This window comes from Malus sylvestris, chromosome 11 (genome assembly GCF_916048215.2).
Source record: "Malus sylvestris chromosome 11, drMalSylv7.2, whole genome shotgun sequence".
NCBI classification, from domain to species: Eukaryota; Viridiplantae; Streptophyta; class Magnoliopsida; order Rosales; family Rosaceae; genus Malus; species Malus sylvestris.
In genome coordinates this window covers 4,539,308-4,566,632 of record NC_062270.1, presented here as the reverse complement: position 1 = coordinate 4,566,632, position 27,325 = coordinate 4,539,308, and the positions used below count along the sequence as shown (strand labels likewise).

The 27,325-nt window shown below is 37.8% G+C and overlaps 4 protein-coding genes across 10 annotated transcripts; 2 read left to right on the top strand and 2 right to left on the bottom strand.

Moving 5' to 3' along the window:
• Window positions 1-156: 156 nt before the first annotated feature.
• On the top strand, window positions 157-2,307 carry LOC126590674 (protein GRAVITROPIC IN THE LIGHT 1-like). 3 transcript variants are annotated; one of them, XM_050256168.1, is made up of 2 exons: window positions 157-474; window positions 881-2,307. In XM_050256168.1, the coding sequence occupies exon 2, from the start codon at window positions 884-886 to the stop codon at window positions 2,207-2,209; it is 1,326 nt and encodes a 441-aa protein (XP_050112125.1). In that variant the 5' UTR covers window positions 157-474; window positions 881-883; the 3' UTR covers window positions 2,210-2,307. The 3 variants fall into 3 exon arrangements, with proteins under 3 accessions (XP_050112125.1, XP_050112124.1, XP_050112123.1); XM_050256167.1 differs by having other exon boundaries at window positions 842-2,307; XM_050256166.1 differs by having other exon boundaries at window positions 158-474; window positions 877-2,307.
• A 499-nt stretch (window positions 2,308-2,806) lies between these two features.
• LOC126590677 (transcription repressor OFP17-like) lies at window positions 2,807-3,665 on the bottom strand. The gene has a single exon (XM_050256172.1). The coding sequence runs from the start codon at window positions 3,562-3,564 to the stop codon at window positions 2,998-3,000; it is 567 nt and encodes a 188-aa protein (XP_050112129.1). The 5' UTR covers window positions 3,565-3,665; the 3' UTR covers window positions 2,807-2,997.
• Window positions 3,666-7,057: 3,392 nt separating this feature from the next.
• On the top strand, window positions 7,058-8,899 carry LOC126590675 (transcription repressor OFP4-like). The gene is made up of 2 exons (XM_050256169.1): window positions 7,058-8,280; window positions 8,564-8,899. The coding sequence occupies exons 1-2, from the start codon at window positions 7,142-7,144 to the stop codon at window positions 8,649-8,651; spliced, it is 1,227 nt and encodes a 408-aa protein (XP_050112126.1). The 5' UTR covers window positions 7,058-7,141; the 3' UTR covers window positions 8,652-8,899.
• A 5,518-nt stretch (window positions 8,900-14,417) lies between these two features.
• Window positions 14,418-26,345, bottom strand: LOC126590673 (probable serine/threonine-protein kinase WNK4). 5 transcript variants are annotated; one of them, XM_050256165.1, is made up of 7 exons: window positions 25,634-26,345; window positions 24,066-24,331; window positions 23,554-23,777; window positions 23,313-23,470; window positions 22,926-23,235; window positions 16,885-17,205; window positions 14,418-15,196 (listed from the first exon to the last, which is right to left on the bottom strand). In XM_050256165.1, exons 1-7 carry the CDS (start codon window positions 25,691-25,693, stop codon window positions 14,775-14,777), a joined length of 1,761 nt encoding a protein of 586 aa, XP_050112122.1. In that variant the 5' UTR covers window positions 25,694-26,345; the 3' UTR covers window positions 14,418-14,774. The 5 variants fall into 5 exon arrangements, with proteins under 5 accessions (XP_050112122.1, XP_050112118.1, XP_050112120.1 ...); XM_050256161.1 differs by having other exon boundaries at window positions 14,418-15,202; window positions 25,634-26,344; XM_050256163.1 differs by lacking the exon at window positions 16,885-17,205 and adding an exon at window positions 22,515-22,835 and having other exon boundaries at window positions 25,634-26,342.
• Window positions 26,346-27,325: the final 980 nt, after the last annotated feature.

Below are 27,325 nucleotides of genomic sequence, written 5' to 3'. Positions count from 1 at the left end.
GTGCGATCCTCTCTTTTTTTTTTACAATTAACTTTCTGGTAACTACGTGCGCTTCTTTTGGAGCTTCTTTCTCTAAAAAACAAAAAAAAATCCCAAAAATTAAACACTAAAAAACAATTTAAATTTAAATTCCAAAAAAAAAAAGCAGAAAAAGTAAAAAATGCAGGAATTTCAAAGTGGTGGCAGGAGGTTATTCAGAAGCCATAGAGATTCGCGGTCTGGGTTTTTAGCACATTTCCCAGAAAAATGAATAATATTAATTTAAAAAGTCACCAAATTTTATAGCCCTCACATTTTTCCAAACAATTTCTCAAAAAATAAAAAATTTGTACTGGTATGAAAATGTTAAAATATGATTACATTGGCATCTCCACCAAAACCCATTTTTCGCTGAGACTGGACATTGGAGAATGCAGAACAAGGAGATAGCTCTACGCCAAAACGCCGTCGTCTAGCTGCTTCACTTGCTGGCTTGTAAGTTTCCTGTGAATCCCAAATGCTGTTGTTCTTGCTTTGCATGTGCCCTGCTTCTACTGTAGAATCGCTTCTGTTGATTTCTGGCTTTTGGGTTTTGTAAAAGGGCTTTTGGGTTTGTTCCTGTTGAACTTTTGGTATATGGGTTTGGTTTGATTTGGGGTTTTTGATCCTCAAAAGTGCTTTTGGGTCTCTGCTGGCTGCTGGGGTTTTTGTTGAGTATAATATTGTGTTAGTGGGCTTTTTCTAAGCCGGGTTTCATGGATTTGCTCTGCCCAATTTGAGAGACAAGTTATATCAGATTCGTGTTTTTTTAATTTTGTGGAAGCAAAAGTGCTTTTAGTGAAATTGTTTATTGGATCTGCAGTGCTAGTTTCTGATTAGGGTTTTTGAATCTTTAAGGAAGGAAATGGAATTTGCTACTGCCAAACCCCTTAAACCCTCCTCAAACATATCTGATATTGTCTCCAAGTTTGCCAAAGTTTGCAAGTTGAGATCCATTGGCGTGTTTTCGTCCGAAAACCCGGATCATAACCATCAACCCAACAACCCCAACATTAGTAATGCACATTTGGGTGAGGATAGCAGCGATGTGACAGAGGAGACAGAGTGTGATGGGGTGAAGATCCACCCCCAGCCCGTGGAAGTAAATAGAGCAAGTGATAAGTGTGGGGATGCAGAGTTATCCAAGTTGTTTGACATTGTTTCAGCTCTGAAATTAGCTTACGTTCAGCTTCAGCAAGCTCATTTGCCCTATAACCCGAAGAAGATTGTAGCTGCGGACGAACAATTTATGACTGAGCTTGAAGCGCTCTGCAAGATGAAGCGCGCATGTAAGGAGAAGCAATGTATAAAGTTGAAGTCTGATCCCTCTCGTTCTGATATCCTGAAGAAGAAAGTTGAACTGAATGAGAAGCTACTGGACGAGTTGAAGTTTCAAATGGAAGTTAAGAACTCTGATATACTCTGCTTGCAAAAAGAGCTCAGGGATTTGGATTCGGTGAATGTGGCACTGGCTGAAAAGGTAAGTCAGGTAAGTTTGCAGAGGAAGAATGTAAAGGTGTGGAACGTTGCGACATTTCAGGATGCTTTCAGAGCTGCGTCGAAATCTATTCATGATTTTGCAAAGCCGTTAATTAGCTTGATGAAAGCTTCAGGCTGGGATTTGGATCTTGCGGCAAAGACAGTGGAAGTGGAAGCTGTGTATTCAAAAAGGGCCCACAAAAAATATGCATTTGAAGCCTACATTGCTAGGAGAATGTTTTATGGAATGTCATTGATATCTCATAATGTGGATGGTATTATGAGATATGATGACCCGATCGATGCCCTGATGGAGAACCCAGATTCCGATTTTGCAAGATTCTGTGGAGAAAAGTATCTCTTAGTTGTTCATCCGACAATGGAAGCCAAGTTTTTTGGGCATCTGGATCACAGGACTCTTGTATTGAGTGGCAGGCATCCGAGGACTCCATTCTACCAAATATTCGCGAGAATGGCAAGGTCGGTTTGGGTGTTATGTGGCATTGCACCTTCGATAGATTCTGAAGCAAAAATGTTCACTGTCGAAAGAGGAAGTAAATTCTCCGATGTCCATATGGAGTCCGTGGAGGAAGACGGGGAAGGCGCAGCTGTCTGGGGTGAACGACTGGTGGAGTTTATGGTCGTGCCCGGAGTTAGAATTGGAGAGACAATTGTGAGGTCTCGGGTGTATGTTTCGAAATCAAAAATGTAACCATCGATTGGTAATGTTTACAGTTTTCTGGCTAACTGGTAATTCAGCTGAACCTAACTTCTGTTATGAAAATGTTAATAGTTCAATTAGTCGAGAGCTTGTTGGAGATTTCCAATCCTAGATGAGTAAGAAATTTCCAAATTTCAAGTTCTGAATTTTGATAGATCTATATGAATGTAGTAGACTGCGTGAATCTGGTTAATGTTTCTTTCCACAATTTAATCATGGCCCCTGTTCTCCAACTTGGGGAACACTTTGCTTGTTCGGCGATCACTTGTATTATGACATTTTGTGTCCTAGAACGTGTACCGATACATTGAAATATCTCTCGTTTACTTGGATTGGAATGGAACTATTTCGATTCTTGACTTTTCATGTGTTTACTAACATGTGTATTGGAATTATTTCGATTTTTGACTTTTCACATGTTTGATATCTCGTACGGAATCAACAAAACTTGAGGCTCCTACTATGAGATCAGTAATCCAGTACGTGTAAAATCAAGATCCCATTTTCATTCCTTCTCTCCCATGTTCCCTAGTTTCTCGATTCATAATTCTCGTCATTCTAAGTAAGTAAACATGTCATTAGCGATGATTGTTTTAGATTTAACATTTCAAGATCCCATATCCATTCCCAAAATTTACACCTAACTCTCTCATCAAATTGTTTCCCATCTAGAGAATTTTATGCCTAGTGAATCATTTTTTGCACTTACACCTTATATTATAAAAATAAAAATATGACTTGGCATTTAAAACAAAGAATTCAATTTTTGCAAAATCACACTAACTTTGATCACTGGTAGGGGAAAACAAGTCCTTGCAAAGCTCCCCATAGAATCTCCCAACCAAATCAATGAAAACAGGGCACTTGAGGTTCTTCCAGCAATACAGAAGCTCTTCCACATCCATCAAGTCCCCCACTTTCCCTTCCTCAATGATCATCTCCACCAAATAGTTCTCAAAACTCCTGCACGCATCTTGCACCTCGTCATGACCCGAAGCCGCCGCCCTTCCTCCGGACATAGCCTTCAAATAAGCCGGTGTGACTGGTGACGAATAGTGCATTATTCCATTTCCGTCGCCCCCTCTTTCAGAGAAGCTCTTGAGCGCTGCTAGTCTGTCCATTCCTTTCGGCTTCCTGGTTGAACAGAAAGATGATAGGAACAAAGTTATCCGACTCTTCTTCTTGAGAGACTTTTTATCCTCTTTCACTTGGGTGTAAGGAGATCGACGGAGACGAAGAGCTCTTAAAAAGAATGGTTTTTTGAGCTTGAATCTGAAGATTTGTAGGAAATTTCTGCATGGTTTAAGTAGCTTGGATCTCAAGGCAACTGATGCCTTCAACTTCATAGCTAATGATTGGAATAAGCAGTGTGATTGAAGCTAGGGATAGTGCAGGATGGTGACTTTGCTGCTTTTTATCACTTTTAAGAGTCTTGCTGTTGCAATAACGTTTGGTGTAACATATACATATATATATATATATATATATATTATATATATATATATATATATATATAGAGAGAGAGAGAGAGAGAGAGAGAGAGAGAGAGAGAGAGAGAGAGAGAGAGTTCTGTGCTTTCTCTTAATTGGGTGATAAATAATGTTGATGGGGTTCACGTATTGGAGTCAAAGTAAGTGGGATACCATGAAATTGGGAAATGAAGCGAACCCCATAGTTCTTTAAGTGGGTGTCAATGTCAACAGCTGGGTTAACGCGTGGTCTTTGGACCTTGAAATTTTGGGAGCGATCTTTAGTCGAAGGTGTATATGAGGATATGGAACACATATCGTGCTATGCATGTGATAGTATGTAAGTTGGAGACAATATCAATGTGGTTAGTAGTGAGTCGCTAGCTCGTTTTTTTCAAATCTTGAAAAAGTCGTATTCATTTTTCACCAAAATATAAATAAAATGTAAATATAATTTTTATGTGTGAAATTTATATTTCAACATTTGAGATAAAGAGAGGGAGATAGACTCTAATCTTTATAAAAGTTTGTGAGAAAATTGGAGAGCAAAAAGCCAAGCACTTGTGTGGATCAAATTTGACATGGTCTTGTTTGATAAGAGTACTCTATTTTGCTCAACGATAAGTTCTTTTTTCGGTTTTGTTCGAGATTTGAACATATGAATTGTTTTAACAAAATAGAGTTTGAATATCGCTACAAAAAAGTAATGGACAAAAAGGTGACCCAAACCAATTTAAAAAACTAACACAAAAATAAAAATATTATTGGCTGCCAATAATAGGGTGCCTAGTGTTAGCATGGTCCGGTCTAGCCCAACTAATCCAATGGGCTGAAATGACGGCCAGGTAAATTTGGACCTTTCAGGACTAATAATTGAGTTAGGCTACATCTGACCCATTTTACGGGCCTATTAACAAACCCATGACCACGGGGGAAAGAAAAAGAAAAAAGAAATAGTAGAATGGCTTGTGGAAAGGTGTCTCATAATTCAAAAGTTGGGACCATTGATCCTCCTGGTCCCGATTGTTTTCTGTTTTTCTTGGTATGTACGAAAATTAATTCGATTTTTTACATGTAAGGAGTAATTGCCGTTTTAACATACTAACTGAAGTTTAATACCTTTGTGTAAACTTTTATGTTTGTGGTTTTAGTAACATATTTATGTATATCAGTACGTGTAAAACAGCGATTTGCACAATTTACAAATAAGTATGAATGACTTCTTACAATCTCTTTTGATATCTTGGGGTTGGATAAAAATGGATAAACAACTACATTCAAAGTATGTTGAAAGTATACATAAATAATTTTTCAAATCGAGAGGATTTTGACATGAAGGAAAAACTAATCTTACAATTTTTGGGATGAAAATAATGTTTGTCTGTCGGGACTTGTTTTCATATCTCTGTCTTGAGCTAATGTCACTTGTCACAAAGTCACTTTGTTCCTATTTCATTGTCTCCATCATTTAATATCCCAATGCTCACACATTCATTTTACTCTTCACGTATTAGTCGATATCATGTTAGTTGTTAGGTCTTTTCTTAAATGTAACTTTAGGGTTTATGTCACATATGTATATATGAAATTCATCACTCTTCTTCTTTGAAGAAAGTTGAGTTTTACCATAAAATCAATTGGGCGATATGGGGAGCAATTCAATTACTTATAAGCAAATGCAACGTTCCTCCTCTTATCAATTTGGGCTTCATTCTCAATATGCCCTCCATATGTGGTGAATTTTCGAGTCTAACATGTGGACAACACAACTCGGGTGACGTGGAGCACGTGTGACCATTGTTCTTCACACGTAAAACAACCTGCTCTAACATTGTGAAGAAAGTTAGGTTCCTCCATAAAACCAATTGGCAATATAGAAAATAATTCAACTACTTATAAGCACATGCAAAGTTTTTTCTTTTATCAATTGAAGATTTATTCTAAACATTTTCTCTTGTAATATATGAGGTTCAGTTTCAATCCGTATCTATCAATTACACGCTTGCGGTCCCTAGTGTGTAAAGAAGAGATTGAAGCATTAGTCTAAACCAAGGACGAGAATAAAATAATCTCCAATACCGAGCCAAATTCTTACCGTTAACGTTAGTCTATTGTGAGCTCCTCCACAAACATAAACTGTAAGAAATAACTCATGAAACGTGAGCAACTGAACATATTTATATTGGATTGACATTGTATCAGTATTATAATTATATTGGATTGACATGGTATCCTATAGTATAAACTCATAGATTATCCATGCTGTTTACTATTTTATATTAGGTACGTAGATTAGATATTAGGGAACTTTAACGAAAAGCACCCGGTACTGTTTACTTTAACGAAAAACCACATTTTTACACTAAAAAGTCAATCATGGTACTATTCACTTTATCCTTTATTTTGTCCTTATCATTAAAACTCAAAGTTTTCAAGCCCTTTTCATTAGTTTTCTTTAGATATTATGGTATAACAATATTTCAATATCATACAATAATTTTTTAAACGTTTTAATACTGAAAACAATTATGCCATAACTAGCAACTAGTGGTTATCCAGCCTTAGCTTTGAGAGCCTGCGGGCCTTGTGGAAATTAAGCACTTTGGAAAAGGCGTGGAATATCATCATTTGTAAAGCAAGAAATTATGGGAAGATATACAGCACTTAGTAGACAGATGGGTCTTGGCTGTTACTAGAATCATGATTAATGTTGGCTGCTTTAGGTAAATAAAAGGAGGAGGATCCAGATGAGATAAAATGTAAAAGAAGGGGACAACAACGCATTTGGGGTATATATATGCAGGAGCCTGAAAGCATCAAATAAATCAAGCTCTAATTATATTCTTCATTGTTTATGGTAAAGAGTAAAAACGATATCGTATCATATATTCTATGTATAAATAATATAGAAATTAGACTCCTTCAAGCTTAAGATGCACTACCTAATCACAACGATCATTGCTTGGTGTTTGCAAGATATCACCATGCATAAACAGTGACCTAATTGGACTGTGCCAAGTAATACAAACCAAACAATTAACCCTAGTTAGGGCTAAATATAAAACTCTTTGCATAAAAGTGTTTCTCCTTGTTAGAACTTAACTTTTCACTAGTTATAGCATTGAAGAGCTTTTTTTTTAATTTTTTTATTTTATCAAACGAAAAATTTGTTAGATTTGAGAGTTAAGGGGTTCGAATCCACACCATAGTGCAAGGACAATACTCCTCTCCACCACCGTGGTAGAGGGCCATTTGCTAATTTTATATTCATTTTACTTGTAACATGTTGCTTTCGTACTAAATTTTTCTAGTACTGGACCCCAATTTCAACCTTCGATGTAGACCATAACATTCAGCTCTTTTTTTTAAGAGTGAGAGCCATACACACACACACGAGTCAGAGAGAGAGAGAGAGAGAGAGAAAGGGAGGGAGGAGCTAGCTGTTTCATTCTTGATGGGGAATTACAAGTTCAGATTTTCAGACATGATCCCAAATGCTTGGTTTTACAAGCTCAAAGACATGAGCAGCACCAGAAACAAAAACCACAACACCTCCCAGCACCATCATCACTCCACCGATCAGAAGAAACCAACCTCAAATAAATTCTCACCACCCCAAAAATCTCACCTATCTCAAACAAGAAGATACTCCTATTACTTCTCTACACAACCCAACATAGAAAACAAGTTCTCCAATTCACCTATCCACCCAAAAGCCTCAGACACACATTTTCCCGAAAACCCCAGAAGAATATCCACCAGAAGATCCGAAAGAAAAGCTGTTTACAAGCCTTCTCCTAACAAATCTGTCTCAAAGTCCTCATCAAATTGCAACTGTCATGCTCAGATTAATTCGGTTTGGACTGATGAGCGCCACAGAAATATTCAGTCTCCCGATTACTTTGGTTCTTCTAGTGAGAGTTCTAGTGAGGCTGACTTTCACGAATTAATCCCATCAGAATTTGAATGTGACCTGAAATTTCCTGACATGAAAAATGAAGGCTCAACAAGAAAAATCCATGATCAGAAGCTTGATGGGTTTGATTCTGATCTGATCTCAGAGGTAGAGCTTCCTCCAATTTTGACAAAGCCACTGAAATTTGATGAGGCCACCAAGTTCAAGAGAAGTTCATCAAAAGTGAAGGAAATACAAGGACAAAGGTCTCTCACTGTCAAAATTGTCAAGGAGGAAAGCATTAGGAAGGGTAACCAAAGGAAAGTTGCCCGGAATTCGGTTCGAAAGTCTTCTGCCAGTTCAACAGGCATAAGACTTAGAGGCAACTCTCCAAGACTTGGAAGGAAGAAGAAAACTCAGCCATGTGGTAGAAAGAGTGTGCCATCATCACCATCGTCGTGCTTGAAGTCGAAGAACAGGCACCTTTCAGAGAGTTTTGCAGTTGTGAAGTCCTCAGTTGATCCACAGAGGGACTTCAGGGATTCAATGATGGAGATGATTGTGGAGAACAATATCAGGGCAGCTAAGGATTTGGAAGACCTTCTTGCTTGCTATCTCTCACTCAACTCAAAGGAATATCATGAACTCATTGTCAAGGCCTTTGAGCAAATCTGGTTTGACATGGCACACATCAAAATGTAACATTTTTTACTGTCTTATATTGTTAAATGCCAATGCATGTATATAATCTTTATTTAAATTATGATGGCTACTTTCTGACTTCTGGGTTTCTAAGAAAATATCTTGATACCTCAAAAAAGCTGCATGCATGTACTGTTTGTTGAAAGAACTGGATTCACTGATTTTTTTTTTAGCAAGGTAATATTTAGCTATATCCACACACACTTTTTTGCACATCTTTTATTAATTTTTATCATTTGATCTTCTTAACCTGATGATGTGGATTGTTCTGTTTTGCAGGTTTAGACCTTTAGGTTTGATTTTAGAGGGGTTATGTTTCATGTCACCTCCTCTTTTCCTTGTTTTTTTTTTGTTTCTAGAAGGGTAAGGATTATGTTCCCCATTCTTTTTCATGTATTTTTTTTATCCTTCTTTCTTGTATTATAAGAGGTTAGGTCACCTCCTCTTTTCCTTGTTTTTTTTTTGTTTCTAGAAGGGTAAGGATTATGTTCCCCATTCTTTTTCATGTATTTTTTTTATCCTTCTTTCTTGTATTATAAGAGGTTAGGTTTATGTCATTTCTTACTAGGTATACCTCTTTTTTTATTATCAATAAAATTTCCCTTGTACCGTCAAGATTATCTAAAAAAAATAAAAAATGAGGCTGACCACAATTTTGTGTTCCCTTATCGTCTATATAGTGCCCACTAAATTGACAACCAAGAGACACTAATATGCAAAAAAAATTAACTAATAACAATTTTTTTACAAAACAAAAGGTGGATCAAAGTAGATTGGATTTTTTTTTTCATTCACTTATAAGATCCTACAAAAGGTAGAGCACAAATTCTGCTTTGGGGAATATCTTAAGGAGTACCGCTTGCGCCGGCACATTACTACTAAGAACGGCGCCTCGCGTCCTTCCCATGCTGTGTGACAACGGACGCTACCTCAAAACAAAGGGGCCACCCACCCTTTCCCCGTCTTCTCACTCCCTAAGGAATGAAAGGCCACATCTAGCTCTGTCCACAGTTTACTAGACTATTAATTGTTTCAATTTAACTACAGTGTTTTGACATAATGTTAAAGTTGAATGTCCGCACATTGTGAAAAATGGTAGGCCTTACCATGTCAAAAGAGTATAAACATGTATTCCTGTTTGAGGGCTTTGGCTTGGCTCTTGTGGATAATTTTGAGAAAGATTGCTGTTCCCCCAGGTTTTGTTTCTGGAAACAAGCTCAACTAGTTGGTACTAGATCATGAGTTGCAGTAGTGTAATCCAAAGGAAAGAAACTGTACAAAAGCACAGAAGCCAGATGAGAAAACTTTGCTGTATATATTATTTTGTACATATTAAAAAATTGAACTAAATGAAAGTCTTAAACAATGTGGTTGTCATGGAACTGTATATCTGCATAGACTATCTTGCCATGTAACGGGTTAAATATATCATCTTGCTAAAACCTCTTTCTATGTATTTATTAATTATTAATATATTATAACACATGAGATGACAACCGTTAATCGAACAATACATACTATTCAACTTCTTACGTGATAGAGAAGTCTGGTTGAAGTTTTCTCTGTCTTCTGGGGTTATTAGAATCTCTTCTCCATAAGAATAAAGGTTAAAGGGCGACTTCAAAGAACTTGTATATTTAGATACATATATATTCATACTAAGTAGCAATTTTAAATTAATAGTTTAATGACGTAACATGTAGATAGAGTACCAATGTTCTACGTTGTCACAACGCACAAGACTTGTGATAGCTAGGGTTTCCACATGACTACATGCCATACCACGTACCGCGCGCAATGCAAGAGTGATGCAGAACCAGTTACTGCTCATTAAGTTGCAATTGTGTGGCAGCTCCCTATGACCTATATATGAATGGTTTAGGTGGAAGTGGCAAAAGGACTCATCATTCTGAATGCATTTGACTTGTTGATTTTGACACACAATAAAGCATATAGTACGAGGGTTGATATAAATTCAACCTAATTTCCGTAGATTTGGGGTTACTGTGCTGTTTTCTTGATGACAGAGGAGATCAAGGTCGAGGACTACGGGAAGAGATCCCCTTCCACCAAAACCACACAATCAATTAATTTGGATCCTTGAAATTTGATTCAACGGCTACAAACAGGGACCTATTTAAAAGTTATAATAATTTTAACCGTTGAATCAAATTTCAAGGGTCCGGATTAATTTATTATGTGGCTTTGGTGTGAGAGATCCGGAGGAGATCTTCCCGATGACTACGGACTCTGCCCAAAACATAACAACCGTCATCGTTTCATAGTGATAATAGGTTGATATTTAAGGGTGTAATCAGGTAATTTAGAACCACCAATGTTTCACCAAAGACTGAATTATTATGAATCTTGGAAATAAATACATAGCTTGATATATAAAAAAAGAAAAAGTTTATATTTTGTTTGTAAAAAAGGTATATATTTATAAAAGATAATACTAAGGAGATCAAATTTATAAATCAAATAATATAGTGGTTGATGATTGAATTATTACTTAAGTGTTGATTAACGTGCATATTTCCTCTTAGTTACGCATTATTTGGTCTGCAAATTTAATTTAAAAATTTGATCTCCTTAGCGTTATCAATTTATAAAAGTAAATTTCTTATCTGTATGGTGAATTTCTCACTTACCTTCTCACTTCTTTGCATGCCATATGTACTCCACTAGCACTTAAACCTAAAATATAACCATGTCAAAGTCCCACTATTTTTATTCCTTTGTTAATATAAGGGAATGACGTTCTATGATTCATATAGTCAACCCCACTTAGTGGGAAAATGTTTTGTTGTTGTTGTTGTTAATATAAGGAATTTTTTTTGAAATGTCGTATGAACTTATACATTTTTTTTAATTTGTCATATGAACTAAATTTTAAAGCAATTTGTTATATCAATTTTCTGAAATCATTAATTTGTCATCTCACCTATTTAAATTTTCCATCCAAAAGAAATCATGTACAATGCACATGACTTATGTTCAGGGTTATTTCGTACTTTTGAGACCTTTTCATAGATATGGGGTGGGAATAAATTGGTTTAGGACTTTTGACCTCATATTTACAAGTTCACTACTTTTCTTTTGTACAAACAAAAAACATTTGGCTGGTAAAAAGAACATGTCGGGTTTGTTTCAAAAACTCATTGTCAACTACTAAAAAAGACATTAGGTTCACTAACATGAACTTAACTAATGCCAAGTTTTGAGAATTCAACGTGGTCATTCATGTCTATTAAAAAAATGGAGCTGAAATGTCTAAAATAACTTTGAAATTTTAGAAATAATCTTGAAGGGGAGTGAGGAGTTGAAATGTCCAAAATAACCTTGTAAATAAGTGTGCAATCTACGTAGCTTATTTTGGATGGAAAGAATAACAGAGTTAGAGTGAGATGACAAATTAATGATTTTGGAAAATTGATATGACAAATTGCTTTAAAAGATGTATAAGTTCAGACGACATTTAGGATAATTAAATGTTTAGCTTTGCTTGCTAGTGTAATACACGTAGTAATAGTATGAATAAAAGTGAGAATGTTTAAATGAGAAGGTAAGTGAGAATGTTGTTAGCACTCACTTTGGGTAATACTAGAATGAAATCGAATTATTAACCTAGCATAACCTAAAGAGCATTTTCGGAAGAAGAATGTAGCTACCTTCCTCATTTGTCTTTCCCTATCTACCTTTTTCATTCATCACTTGACAGTGTATTCTACTAACAAACTAAAGTACATAATTCATGCTTTTAAGGTCGAAAATTAGAATTTACACTTTTAATGCATTAATTATGTAATTTAATTTGTTAGTGAAATACACATGTCAAGTGATGAGTAAAAAAATAAATAGGGGAAGGCAAAGAAAAAGTAGATAGCATTCCTCTTTTTGGAAAACTAGTCGACCCACATATGAAGTCATTAGATTCCTAATCACTCTTGAGAGCATTTTTGCTCACCATCATAAACTATGGTGTATACTAATCATACACCTAATCAATTGACACATATCATTTCAGTTAACTCTAGTTAACTTTCACATTAAATGTTAGTTTTTCAATTTTGAAAAAAATTAACCAAGATTGAGTGAAATGACACGTGTCAATTAATTAGGTGTATGGTGAGCATACACTATAGTTTATGGTGGTGAGCAAAAATGCTCCCATCACTCTTAAGCTAGCTACGAGCGGGAAAATAACTTTGTCAAATATTGGTTCTCTCCATTTTTTGGGTCTGGCTACAATGCTACGTTCAACTTACTCGTGCGAATTCTATACAAAATTCCACCCGTGCAAAGATTCATTAAGGGGTACTTTAACGAAAAACTCTCGGTATTGTTCACTTTAACGAAAAATTACATTTTTACACTAAAAAGTCAATTCTGATATTATTCACTTTACCTTTTATTTTGTCCTTATCGTTAAAACTCAGAGTTTTTAAGTCATTTTCATTCAATCATATGCAAGATTTAACTTGTAATTTTACAATACAACCACTCAGTAATACGTACTTTGAGAAAGAAGGTATTTCTAACAATTGCGACTGTGCAGTATGACAAGCAAACCTTACATGACGAGATAACGAATTTGGACACATCGTAACATGCAAGAGGACGAAGGAACAAAGAAGTACCAGATTTGAAAACTGAGCAAAAAAAATCCAATCAGGACCACAGAAAATTCAGGAAGGAAGTCTCATTAGAGGACCGTCATAATCATCTCCGGGAATGAATCCCATGATCTCACGCTTGATCGACCCTTTTTCAAAAAGTAGATTGCCCTTTGGCCTTTGTTACTTTCAACTCAAACAATTTATAGTATTTTTTTATTTTAATATTAGAAGACGTTTTAAGTTCAAATTTTTTACTCCTAATAACTCGTTGAAGAAAAAGTATTGGCTAAATATTTCTTTTTCGTATTGTAAGAGTTCATTTCATAGGATTCACTAAAAACATGATATGGGGCGGTAAGTATATGATGATTTATCAAACAATTACAGCATGCTGTTGCTACCTAATCCTCTCATCACTACAACTCATTGCCTACTCCAATTGGGTCCCTAATTATAGTTGCATGAAAAAGAACTGAATCATGTAATTTTGGAATGGAGTTAATTATAAGGGCATGGCCTTATTTTACATGGGACCAATCATTACAATATTTGAAAGGATGGTCTTATCCACACACTTACTTTTATCTCTCACACACCCCTCTTAACATTCAACCGTTGTATCGAATGAATTAAAGAATATCAATGGAGAAAAACTATCAAAGGTATGTGAATTGGCATGAAGTTAGCAAAATTTTTGGAATACAATGTATGGCATGCATTGATGAATTCAAAGGATAGATGTATGTTCAATTATTCAAAAGAATTAAACAGATAGACATGAACCATCTAAAAGATAATATTATACGCATTGATGTATGGTAGAAGGACTCGTGAGTTAGAACATGATCAAACTCTTATTCTTCAAACCCACAAAAAAATGTGCAATCCAGGATTCCCGGGTAAAGACTGTTTGGATGTTGCATATGTCAACAAGTCTACAGCCTTCACGTATCCAAAATTGGCAAAACACGTCCATCAAGAAACATTTCCTAAACCAGCTAAACCCTATCTTCAATAATTCAACATTATGGATACAAGTAATTTGTGTAAGTTCCCATCCAAACAACCCGTACCTAAAACACATCAGTCTTCGTGTTTACTGTGAATTAGATAATACTGGCAGGGACTACTCATACCAAAAACACATCAGTCTCTGTGTTCACCATCATCTTATAATGCAAAATGGCATATTTGGCACTTGCAGCCTGCTAGCTGTAAAGGTTAGGACTGAGTTCCTTCCAAACGATAAAAACTTACCTACATCGGGATACTAGTTGTGGCAATATCGCAAACCCATCACGTATTGTCATGCACTCTACTTTTTCTTACATCCCTCAAAACACCATTTTAGAACACCTGATCAAGACCCAACTGTTATAGTACTATAGGTGACGAAATTCTGTGTCTATAGTTTGATTCGTTAAGTGTGTTTCATTAACGTTAATCAGTTGTCAAGACTAAACTAAGTAGGATTTATTTTATGGCAAACACTAAAAGAAAAGGGCATCAACACATTTAAGAACCTAACACTAGCCATTTATCCTGATATCGAAGACATTATGGAAGCATAATTACAATCTGTCTGCACAAAATTTTTTACAACATACAAGTCACTAGATTCTTGAAGTGGTCCACAAATTCATTCGTATAACTTTGTCCTTGCTTGTGGCTTGACAACTATTCCCGCCATATCAGGAGCAATCAAGACAGTAAACTGTCATTTCTTGCACCTCCAGATTGGGAAATAAAATTTCCCTTCCTCCCTTACTGAGTTTACTGCTCATGAGTAAATGTAAAAAGTAGCTGGCGTAATTTACCATTCTCATTTCTTGTGGTTCTTGTATAACAAAACAAACAGCAGCTAATGGGTTCTACAACTTCTTTGAAACCTCACAAGGCGCTTGAAACCCAATAGTTTCCACAGCTCCCACCGTCTTAAACAAGCGCCTCTTATTCACCTCTTCAACCACAGACCGGTGTAGTAGTTGGCTTCTTGTGTCTCCTAATGACCTATTCCTCATCAATTTTCGGCTATCCATGATCCTTTTATCCTTCGAACCAGATGCTAAAAAAGCTTTGCATCTCTCGAAATATTTTTTCGCTATAGACTTCCCAGCATTGCGTGTTTCTTCGGGACAAAACCTTGTGGACTTGTGACATTTTGATATGGGATGTTTGTCTCCTCCTGCGGCGAACATCTTAGTCCCATGCTCATTGGCAGAAATGAAACTTACGTTGGGAGATGTTACCGAATGTGATGAGCTTTGTGAGCTGGTCTCGTCAAGCAAATCATCTGCAACTACAATCATTTGCAATTAAAATGTAAGACTCAAAATCTTAAGACGGGGCTTTGCTTAATCCCCATGTCAGTACTTTTAGCAGGAAAATGCAGCCCTAAAGGCCTGACCTATAAAACTTTGTTAGAAATGCATCATATATGTACGTGGATCAGACTTCAGGAGTAGCACACAACAATAGTCAACCGGCCCACACTCAAAACACCCATCCCAATGTTCAAGCCATCATCCAACTACAGGCTACTTTCGAAGCCAAAAGTTGATTTAGTCGCGGTTTAGACATATTCTGATATGCCCAAAATCAGCCTCAGCTGGAGGGCATATCTATTGCAAAGTTGAGCCTTTGCAGGCGTTACTTATGAACCCGAGCTCATAATCAACATATTATCATGTGATTTATGTTCTGGTCAGTTCGGTAAAGTTTCTTGATATATTTATAGACTCCAGATTAAATCCTTTATTCACCAAGGATGTGTTATAAGAAATGGAACAGGACTGCAACTAGCCCCCTTGATCTCTAATTGTGGAAATTTTCAGGTCGACGGGCCGAGGGCCCACTCTAACAACACCGATACTGTCCCCACTTAACCACCTGCACAATCCTCAGGTGTGGGGTTTTATCACAAAAGGCCTCGATGTTAGTTAGAGAGGGGTATTTCTATTTAAAGCATTATTTTCTTCTCCCTCTGTCCGATGTGGGACTGAGGGTTCCAACACTCCCCCGCACGTGAGACCCCACTTATGGGTCACACGTGAATTTCCACACATCGGCAACCACGTGGAGCCATGTCGGGACTCACCCAATCACGCGGGGCCAATGGGGACCCACCCAAACACGTGGCATCTTTGGCCTACGTGGACAATCGCGTGGGGCCAAAGGGGACCCACCCAATCACGTGGCAGTACGGGCCCGCCTCCTGGCTCTGATACCATGTGGAAATTTTCAGGTCGACGGGCCGAGGGCCCACTCTAACAACACCGATACTGTCCCCACTTAACCACCTGCACAATCCTCAGGTGTGGGGTTTTATCACAAAAGGCCTCGATGTTAGTTAGAGAGGGGTATTTCTATTTAAAGCATTATTTTCTTCTCCCTCTGTCCGATGTGGGACTGAGGGTTCCAACACTCCCCTACACATGAGACCCCACTTATGGGTCACACGTGAATTTCCACACATCGGCAACCACGTGGAGCCATGTCGGGACTCACCCAATCACGCGGGGCCAATGGGGACCCACCCAAACACGTGGCATCTTTGGCCTACGTGGACAATCGCGCGGGGCCAAAGGGGACCCACCCAATCACGTGGCAGTACGGGCCCGCCTCCTGGCTCTGATACCATGTGGAAATTTTCAGGTCGACGGGCCGAGGGCCCACTCTAACAACACCGATACTGTCCCCACTTAACCACCTGCACAATCCTCAGGTGTGGGGTTTTATCACAAAAGGCATCGATGTTAGTTAGAGAGGGGTATTTCTATTTAAAGCATTATTTTCTTCTCCCTCTGTCCGATGTGGGACTGAGGGTTCCAACACTAATGGACTACAACTAGCCTCCATAGGCAATGTCCTTCTAGGAAAGACTAGCATACAGAAAAAGACGGCTAAAGTCAAGCCTTGTGGACAAAAATAATAGTGAGTAGTCACAGTGCAAATTAACTTAGTGAGTTCTATGAATCATACCTTGGAGCGAATCGCAGCCATTTGTCATTCCATTAATGCCACGAGAATTGATCAAGCCAGATAATGACAAGCGAGATGATGAGTAGGAGTGAGAGTTAGAAGGACGGTGAGGTCCATCTTTGTCATCATCTTGATACTTAAATGTGTGGTAGGCTTCAGGTTTCCAATCTGGTACCAGAGCAGATATCTCCCCTTCAATCATATTAGCAATTTCAAATGGCTCCCAATCAGTGATCTCCAATTCCTTGACCATTTCCGTTGCAACATCAAATGGTGTATCGTTTAATACGTCAAAAGGAAAATATATGTTCCTAAGAGAACCTGCATGAGAAAACAGTTGAAGAAACGTTCACCATTTGAATCTCTAGTTCACTTGAGCGACAACAACAGCCAGAGGAAGTTAAATAGTACCGTCTTTATCAGCAATCTGAACTTTGAGAAAGATGGTATCATCTTCAGAATTTAGCTTCCCCGTGATTGTCATGTCAGTCCTGGTTGGATGATCACTCAATTGCAGCTTCTCCATTTCTTTGTCGTTTAAAAATGGCTTTGGGCGTCCAAGCTTTCCCAGAGGAAGTTAAATACTAGGTGAGGGACCCCACACATCAGTGTGAATTACTTCAAAGGGAGTGATAGATTTTGAAGCAATTACAGGGAAATGGAGTTTGGTAAACTTGCCTTGCAAGCAAGCTTTACACAAGTGTGACTGAGCATTACAAGTAAAAGGAATATGAGATTTACTAAGTGCTGCAGTGACAATAGACTGTGTAGGATGACCTAATCGACAATGCCACAAGAAAGAAGAAGGTTGTTTTTGACCCACATAAGCAATAGGAGTAGAGCCATGAGAAAGAGACCGCTGTGGTTTGAGCATAGGTATCGGATAGACAGCATTATTACTCAGTCCGTGGAATAGCATTCTCGCGGTGACCTTGTCTTGTATACAAAGAGACACATCATCAAAAATACACCGACATTTATTATCTTTGCACAATTGATTCATAGATAACAAATGCTGAGACAATTTCGGAACATGCAACACAAAAGGTAACTTGAAATTATGAGACTTAGTGGGAAGAAAAGAGGGACCAATGTGTTTGATCAATAAACCTTCACCACTAGCACTGGTCACAGTATCAGTAGAAGGATATGATGTTGCCATGTGCAGATTGGATACATCGGAGGTCATATGGTTGGTGGCTTTAGAGTCAAGCAGCCAAAAATCTTGTGGAGGAGCCGATGAGGATGATCCAAGACCAGTATGCATAGCAAGGGGAGCATGGGACTGAGGCATCGCAGAAGAAGGAAACTGAGAACCATGATTCTGTGAAACCATAGACTGTGGAGAACAAAATGGATTCCACATAGAAACCTGACCATATTGACCATATGGACCATTATGCTGCGAAGTAGGCATAGATGGAGGTACACCCGGAGAAAAAGGGCTGGAGAATCCAGAAAATGTCTTGTTTCGATCAAAACAAGTAGCTGCCACATGACCAACTCGATGACATATCTGACAGCCATGTTGAAAACAAGTCAAGGCAGAATGACCTTTGCGATCACAGATTTGACAGATTTGATTTGGATTATAAGTCAAGGATATAGGAAGTGGTGTGGCATTCTGCTGAAAAGATGAAGAGACAGTATAGTGTTGAGGCTGAGCATACCCTCCAGAACCATTATACTGTCCACCAGAGGTGTGACCACCATTATACTGTCCTCCAGTACCATTATACTGACCACCAGAATTGTGACCATGAAATTTCTTTCCTTGTCCCTTTCCTTTGTGATTATTGCCCCGGAAGTTGTTTCCCCTAAAATTATTGTATGAACCAGAACTTTGTTGAGTGACAAATGCCATGGGAACATTAGACACAGGAGGTAAAGGCAACTTCTGAAACCCGGGAAACCCCAGAAGAGACATATTTGATACGGGCATGAAAGGTGACATGAAGTTAGGATAGCCAGAAAAACTTTGAACCATTGGAGGGACAGATTTTGTCCTAGATGACTCTCCATGATCAAAATGAGAACCAGAAGCTTGAGTATACATAGCAGACATTAAAGGAATCTGCTTAGTAGCTTCATCCAAGGTGGATTCTTCTGCCTTCAACTGAGATCGCAATTCCTTGAGAGAGACAAGATTTTCCCGTCCACGAATGACTGCCTTAATGGTGTTATATTCACTAGGTAGACCGCGCAGTGCCACAATAACAATATCTTCATCAGAGATAGTTACACCAGCAGCAGCTAGTTGATCTCTAAACTCCTTGATCCGCTGAAGATAGACATCAACAGATTCAGGTCCTTTCTTGATATTCTGCAGATCAATCTTGAGTTGAACAATACTAGTTCTAGTGACACTGGAGAAACGTTCCCGAAAGTTCATCCACATCTCATTAGAACTCTGACAACCAATTATGCAAGACAAGGCAGAAGAAGACAATGTAGCAGAAATCAATGTCATTAAAGCTTTGTCATGAATCTTCCATACTTGATAAGCATCAGAGACATGGGGATTATTCTCAACAGTTTCATCATCAGAGGCAGAATCATCAAACTGAGCAGGACAAGGGATAGAACCATTGACAAATCCAACAATTCCATTTCCTTCCAGTAAGAGTTGCATTTGAAAATTCCAGGTAACATAATTGGAATCATCAAGTTTCACTGTGACAGTATTCCCAACACTTTGGAATTAAAGACGAAATAGGTGACTGAGTAAGAGCTAATTGCACAGGAGTCACCATAATTGCACAACAAGATTACACGACCAGTAATTGCAATACAACTGCAATAAAATCCACTAGCAACCACAACAACGAGTATGAGCAAGACACCAACACGTTCGAGTAGACACAACATGAAACCCCCAAATCTTAGGGTTACAAAGCCACAGAGAAATTGAATTCGCACTGCGCAGAACAAATATATGCAGTAATCAAATGCAAAAGAATCGACAACACCTGATACACGAAGACGATTACGACTGCAGCAAATCAATCGACACACAAACCCCGATCAAGAAATCACCGACAATCGATCACAATCAGCAACTCCAAAAACACAGCCAACGAAACACGAAATGGCGAGGCAGAGAAATCACCAAACACCAAGCACTGACGGAAAACGACGGCGGAAGCACGAGGATCGTCAGACGGAGGCGTGAGCCACACCCGGCGAAGATACCATGATAACAATGGAAAAACCTTAGAAGCTAAGGAAACAAGAGAGAGAAATTAGAGAGGGAAACTTGTTTCTAACTGAATGAATTCTTTTTATTCAACTTACTTAGAATAATTACAACTCTTGGTATTTATACATCTCTCTACTACTACCACTACCAATAATACATAGACACTTGTCATAATCCTAAGCACTCATCATATTAACACTAACAGTATGTTCAATTATTCAAAAGAATTAAACAGATAGACACGAACCATCTAAAAGATAATATTATACGCATTGATGTATGGTAGAAGGACTCGTGAGTTAGAACATGATCAAACTCTTATTCATGAAACCCACAAAAAATGTGCAATCCAGGATTCCCGGGTAAAGACTGTTTGGATTTTGCATATGTCAACAAGTCTACAGCCTTCACGTATCCAAAATTGGCAAAACACATCCATCAAGAAACATTTCCTAAACCTGCTACCTTACCAAACCCTATCTTCAATAATTCAACATTATGGATACAAGTAATTTGTGTAAGTTCCCGTCCAAACAACCCGTACCTAAAACACATCAGTCTTTGTGTTTACTATGAATTAGATAATACTGGCAGGGACTACTCATACCAAAAACACATCAGTCTCTGTGTTCACCATCATCTTATAATGCAAAATGGCATATTTGGCACTTGCAGCCTGCTAGCTGTAAAGGTTAGGACTGAGTTCCTTCCAAACGATAAAAACTTACCTACATCGGGATACTAGTTGTGGCAATATCGCAAACCCATCACGTATTGTCAATTTGTCATGCACTTTACTTTTCCTTACATCCCTCAAAACTCCATTTTAGAACACCTGATCTGGACCCAACTGTTGTAGTACTATAGGTGACAAAATTCTGTGTATATAGTTTGATTCATTAAGTGTGTTTTATTAACGTTAATCAGTTGTCAAGACTAAACTAAATAGGATTTATTTTATGGCAAACACTAAAAGAAAAGGGCATCAACACATTTAAGAACCTAACACTAGCCATTTATCCTGATATCGAAGACATTATGGAAGCATAATTACAATCTGTCTGCACAAAATTTTTTACAACATACAAGTCACTAGATTCTTGAAGTGGTCCACAAATTCATTCGTATAACTTTGTCCTTGCTTGTGGCTTGACAACTATTCCCGCCATATCAGGAGCAATCAAGACAGTAAACTGTCATTTCTTGCATCTCCAGATTGGGAAATAAAATTTCCACTCCTCCCTTAGTGAGTTTACTGCTCATGAGAAATGTAAAAAGGAACTGGCGTAATTTACCATTCTCATTTCTTGTGGTTCTTGTATAACAAAACAAACAGCACCTAATGGGTTCTACAACTTCTTTGAAACCTCACAAGGCGCTTGAAACCCAATAGTTTCCACAGCTCCCACCGTCTTAAACAAGCGCCTCCTATTCACCTCTTCAACCACAGACCGTTGTAGTAGTTGGCTTCTTGTGTCTCCTAATGACCTATTCCTCATCAATTTTCGGCTATCCATGATCCTTTTATCCTTGGAACCAGATGCTAGAAAAGCTTTGCATCTCTCGAAATATTTTTTCGCTATAGACTTCCCAGCATTGCGTGTTTCTTCGGGACAAAACCTTGTGGACTTGTGACATTTTGATATGGGATGTTTGTCTCCTCCTGCGGGGAACATCTTAGTCCCATGCTCATTGGCAGAAATGAAACTTACGTTGGGAGATGTTACCGAATGTGATGAGCTTTGTGAGCTGGTCTCGTCAAGCAAATCATCTGCAACTACAATCATTTGCAATTAAAATGCAAGACTCAAAATCTTAAGACGGGGCTTTGCTTAATCCCCATGTCAGTACTTTTAGCAGGAAAATGCAGCCCTAAAGGCCTGGCCTATAAAACTTTGTTAGAAATATGTACGTGGATCAGACTTCAGGAGTAGCACACAACAATAGTCAACCGGCCCACACTCAAAACACCCATCCCAATGTTCAAGCCTTCATCCAACTAGATTTAGTCGCGGTTTAGACATATTCTGATATGCCCAAAATCAGCCTCAGCTGGAGGGCATATCTATTGCAAAGTTGAGCCTTTGCAGGTGTTACTTATGAACCCGAGCTCATAATCAACATATTATCATGTGATTTATGTTCTGGTCAGTTCGGTAAAGTTTCTTGACATATTTATAGACTCCAGATTAAATCCTTTATTCACCAAGGATGTGTTATAAGAAATGGAACAGGACTGCAACTAGCCCCCTTGATCTCTAATGGACTACAACTAGCCTCCATAGGCAATGTCCTTCTAGGAAAGACTAGCATACAGAAAAAGACGGCTAAAGTCAAGCCATTAGGCTTTTAAGTTCAAGGAGTAAAAGGCCCAAAAATAATAGTGAGTAGTCACAGTTCAAATTAACTTAGTGAGTTCTATGAATCATACCTTGGAGCAAATCACAGCCATTTGTCATTCCATTAATGCCACGAGAATTGATCAAGCCAGATAATGACGAGCGAGATGATGAGTAGGAGTGAGAGTTAGAAGGACGGTGAGGTCCATCTTTGTCATCATCTTGATACTTAAATGAGTGGTAGGCTTCAGGTTTCCAATCTGGTACCAGAGCAGATATCTCCCCTTCAATCATATTAGCAATTTCAAATGGCTCCCAATCAGTGATCTCCAATTCCTTGACCATTTCCGTTGCAACATCAAATGGTGTATCGTTTAATACGTCAAAAGGAAAATATATGTTCCTAAGAGAACCTGCATGAGAAAACAGTTGAAGAAACGTTCACCATTTGAATCTCTAGTTCACTTGAGCGACAACAACAGCCAGAGGAAGTTAAATAGTACCGTCTTTATCAGCGATCTGAACTTTGAGAAAGATGGTATCATCTTCAGAATTTAGCTTCCCCGTGATTGTCATGTCAGTCCTGGTTGGATGATCACTCAATTGCAGCTTCTCCATTTCTTTGTCGTTTAAAAATGGCTTTGGGCGTCCAAGCTTTCCCAAAGGCAATGATTCATCTTTACCACAGTCGAGAAATGGATCAAGCAATAATTCTTTAGCTGATAATCTCTTTGAAGCATTTACCAAGCATTTGCCAACAAATCGCTGTGCTTCCAAGTCTTCAATCCGGTAGAATGCTCCTGGAAGCTTCCCCTGAAGAAAAACAGTGGCAAGGGGTAAGGTTCTGTTCACTGATACCTATTAATCTTGACTACGAAACTTCACCTTACCGCTGTCACTTTCTTGTAGATTTGTGCAGCGTTGACACACTCACTATATGGGTATTCAGATGTAAGCATCTCCAATACACACATGCCAAATGAATAGACATCGACTAGTTCGTTGTAATCTTCGTCGTATAGTTCTGGTGCCATGAACTCTGGAGTGCCTAAAAGTATAGAGACAGATAATTATCTTCCAGTGGAAATAAGTGCCAGAATTTATGTGCTAATAATGGAGATAAACGAGTACCTATAACACTGTGAGCAGATTGGGAACCACGGAGAATTGCTGCAAGCCCTAAATCACCAATTTTGACTTGCCCAAGGTGCCCATTAACAAAGATGTTGTCACACTTAAGATCTCTATGGATCACTGGAGGATCATGTCCATGCAGATATACAAGACCCCGAAGGATCTGGCGGGCCCAGTTCTTTATGGCTCGGATGTCTACCTGATTATATTTCTTCCTATACCTGCATATGAAAGATAGAGTAGTTTATCAATACATTGAGCCAAATGCATTGAATAAGGAATCCTATTTCATGCTTAAGAATTAGTATCAAGGACAACGGTTCCCAATCTGTTGATCACATTGTCCTTCTCATTAACATAGATTTAATGAAGAGACGACTTTGGAGAGAAGAGGCTACAATTAGGGTCTATTGTTACATTTTCTCCATTTTCCAGTGTTTTACCTAGCTCAAAAGATATGCAAGTTGAGGAACTAGAGTTAGCAATACTGGAGTTGGAAAGAAGATTACTCTCTTAGTGTCCCCGATGTGAACATTTCAGTAATGAAGTTAAAAGTTCTGTGCTCAATGTCGATCCAGGAGGTGTAGAACCGAATTATGGAGTCGTGGTTGAGGGTGCTTAGGAGGTGAACTTCTGAGTAGAGCCGTTGCAAATCCTCTGGTGAGCGAAGAACTTGATTAAGTTTTACCTGATTCCATGCCACCTCCATCCCAAGCAGCTCATCAATTGCCTTGTACACTGTTTTCATTGCTCCTTTGCCAAGAACTTCTTCAAACTAACACAAAGAAAATGCTATTGTCACTTCAAAAAGCAATCGAAAATATCATTTCCGTTTATTTATTTCCATACATAAACCAGAACAAATTAATTGACTCAACATTCTATTAATTTCCATTGACTATTATTATCACTGAAATTTTCAACATATGGTTAATTACTCTTGAATCTATAATTAACCATATGCTCAGGAGTCAGGAACTGACTTTTAGTTAAAGAGTACTATTCGGAGAATAATCGGATTTGAAGTTCTCACTCTAATAGTATTACAAGGTTGTCCCTTAAGAGATAATATAGATAGCATAAGCACAACTGAATAAAACTTCGACCAAGATGCTTGCTGGCCAAGAAATCCTTTTGATTTTGTTTTAGGGGAGTGCTATTCACACACCTCATTTTACTTCCAACACACCCTTGTTAATTTTTGTCCATTGATCTTGTTCAGTTCTTTCGATCAGACGGCTGGAAATTAAGAGGAGTGTGTAAGGGGTAAAAGTTGGTGTGTGGATAGCACCACGCTTGTTTTACATCTAAACTAATGAGGCACCAAATTAAACAATCAAATTTATTTCCCAAAATTTCTCAACTCCTAACATAATTGAAAACCAATATTATTTAAGAGAAGATTTAGCATCTTGTATTAAATTAACAATCTTTCTTTACACCAACTGTCATAAAAAAATAAATTAAAATAAATAAATAAATAAAAAACTAGGGAACTAATGGGTTAGAGTTCAAGGTCATCGGGATCACCCGGATGGCGATTACTCCAGCTTAAACTAAAGTACTTAATGATGAATTAGACAATGACTCACCCACTAAACAAGATTGACCAAATAAACTATTCCATCCTTCAAAACTATCTAAATTCTATAACCAGACTTAATGTTATTCTACTTGTGTATAAGAACATACATGGATGCATGCATGCATACATATACACACACACATACAATACAATATTGATCACCTACTCATGAGTCATGGCGAGCAAGAAATCCATGCTAACCAACCATTTGATCAAACTCAAATATCTGATGATCTGAGATTCCAAAGTTTAAGCATTTCCATGGTTTTTCAGATAGTTCTCAAAATTCATTTAATTAAATAATTTCAAGAAACAAATAGTAACCAACTTTAATATATATACAAAATAAATAAATTTAAAAAAAAAATGTATAAGCAAGTAGTACACTTTGAGCCACCACAAAAACAATCAATTCCGGCAACTGGGTAACGTCCATAATTTCAAAAAAAAAAAAATAATAATAATGGTGAAATGCATATTAGTATTACATACCCGACCATATCTCGCAGTAGGATCCATTTCAACATAGCCAGTCTTATCTGCCATCGACATGTTCGAGGATTCCAGCTACTGACTTCCCAAGCAAACGTTGTTTCTTTTGCTTGATGAACAAACCAGAGAGCAGGTGATTACTAGAAACAAATTAAAGGTTGCTAAAAATTATCAAAAGGGTGTGGTGGGAAAATTAAATGAGAAATTTGGGAAATCAAATCCGAGGCTTTCCCTCGTGGTTTTCATAAGAGAAGACACCAAACAAGAGCCAGAAGAGCCTCGAGTAGTCAATCCTCAGCATAATCCAACCCATACCCACTACCACGGCGCGAGAGACCCCCTCGTACTTGTTGGCAACCATTTGGGACTTGGGTTTTAAAAAGATGTCAAATTTCAGAGGCAAATGGAAAGAAAGTTTGAAACTTGGAAAGGGAGAGTTGTGTTTGTTTGGGGAATTGAGGAGTAGGGAATGGTTGGTGGGTTTTTGGGAGGGGCAGTTTGAGAAATTGTCAAAAGTTTTGAAGAATCAAAGAGATTGTGGTGTAGTGGAAGATGGGGTACGAAACTTGAAGAATCTGTGGCTACACTTTGTTAGTACCATTTGTGGGAAAGGGGAGGAATCCAAATTGTAAAAGCACTTTTGTGGGATGTTGCTGTTGTTGTTTGTGGGCAAAGCAATTGAGTTTTCAAGTGAAGGGAGAGAAGTAAAAGCTGTAAATATAGAACAGGGAAACCGAACAGGAAGAGATGTATAAGTGTGGTCCCCGTGTGACGAGAGGTGGTGGTGGTGGTGGCGGCAACTCCATAGGGACTGTTTGGGTTGTTTTTATTGCGTCAAATGCTTTGGCTTTTTTGCATTTGTAGTTTGAAATTCTGTTGGTAATGTTACATGCATGGCTGTCAATGTTTTACACGGCTCGTTAATTTGACACAAAATAATACAAAAATAACGAGTTTTAGGTTAACATGTTAAATAGTCGGGTGGTTATTGGATAACCCGTTGACATGTCGGGTGGCTATCATCATTCGTTAAGAACCTAATGAGATATCATTTGTCAGATTCCAACATTAAGCGTGAGAATTTTTTGCATGACCTATTAATCTAACATGAAACGACATGACTAAGTAAAGAATCGGATCATTATTAAATCACTTGTTAAGATAACAAATTTGACACAACATGACCCGTGACATCACACAAATACCACAGCCAAGCTAAGCTTACATGCATGTATGATGATGTATCATTATTGTATAGTTGACACGAAACTACTGGAAGTTCTTTTATAAAAAATTAAAAAAATTAAAAAAATTAAAAATTAAAAAAATTAAAAAAATTAAAAATTAAAAAAAAAAGAATAAAAAACAATACATATAAATAAGATCTATGCAAGATATTTGTATCTTAAGTTGTTAAGCGTATTTTTTTATGCATTCAAAGTCATAGATTTGATTGCGCACATGTGTTTAGCTTAAATGTAGGCAAAGCACGGTTTGTTTAGCGCTTGTCAAGGTACGCTCACTGCTAAACAAATCTGACGGTCTTGGTAATCTTAATAATTTTTTTTTTTTACTTATTGAATTGGCCACAGAGGCGAAGCAATTAATGGATCACGAAGCTCCCATGTCCATTCTAACATTTTTGGTTTTTTAATCAAAATGGTATATATGATTTGCATAACTCATCATTTT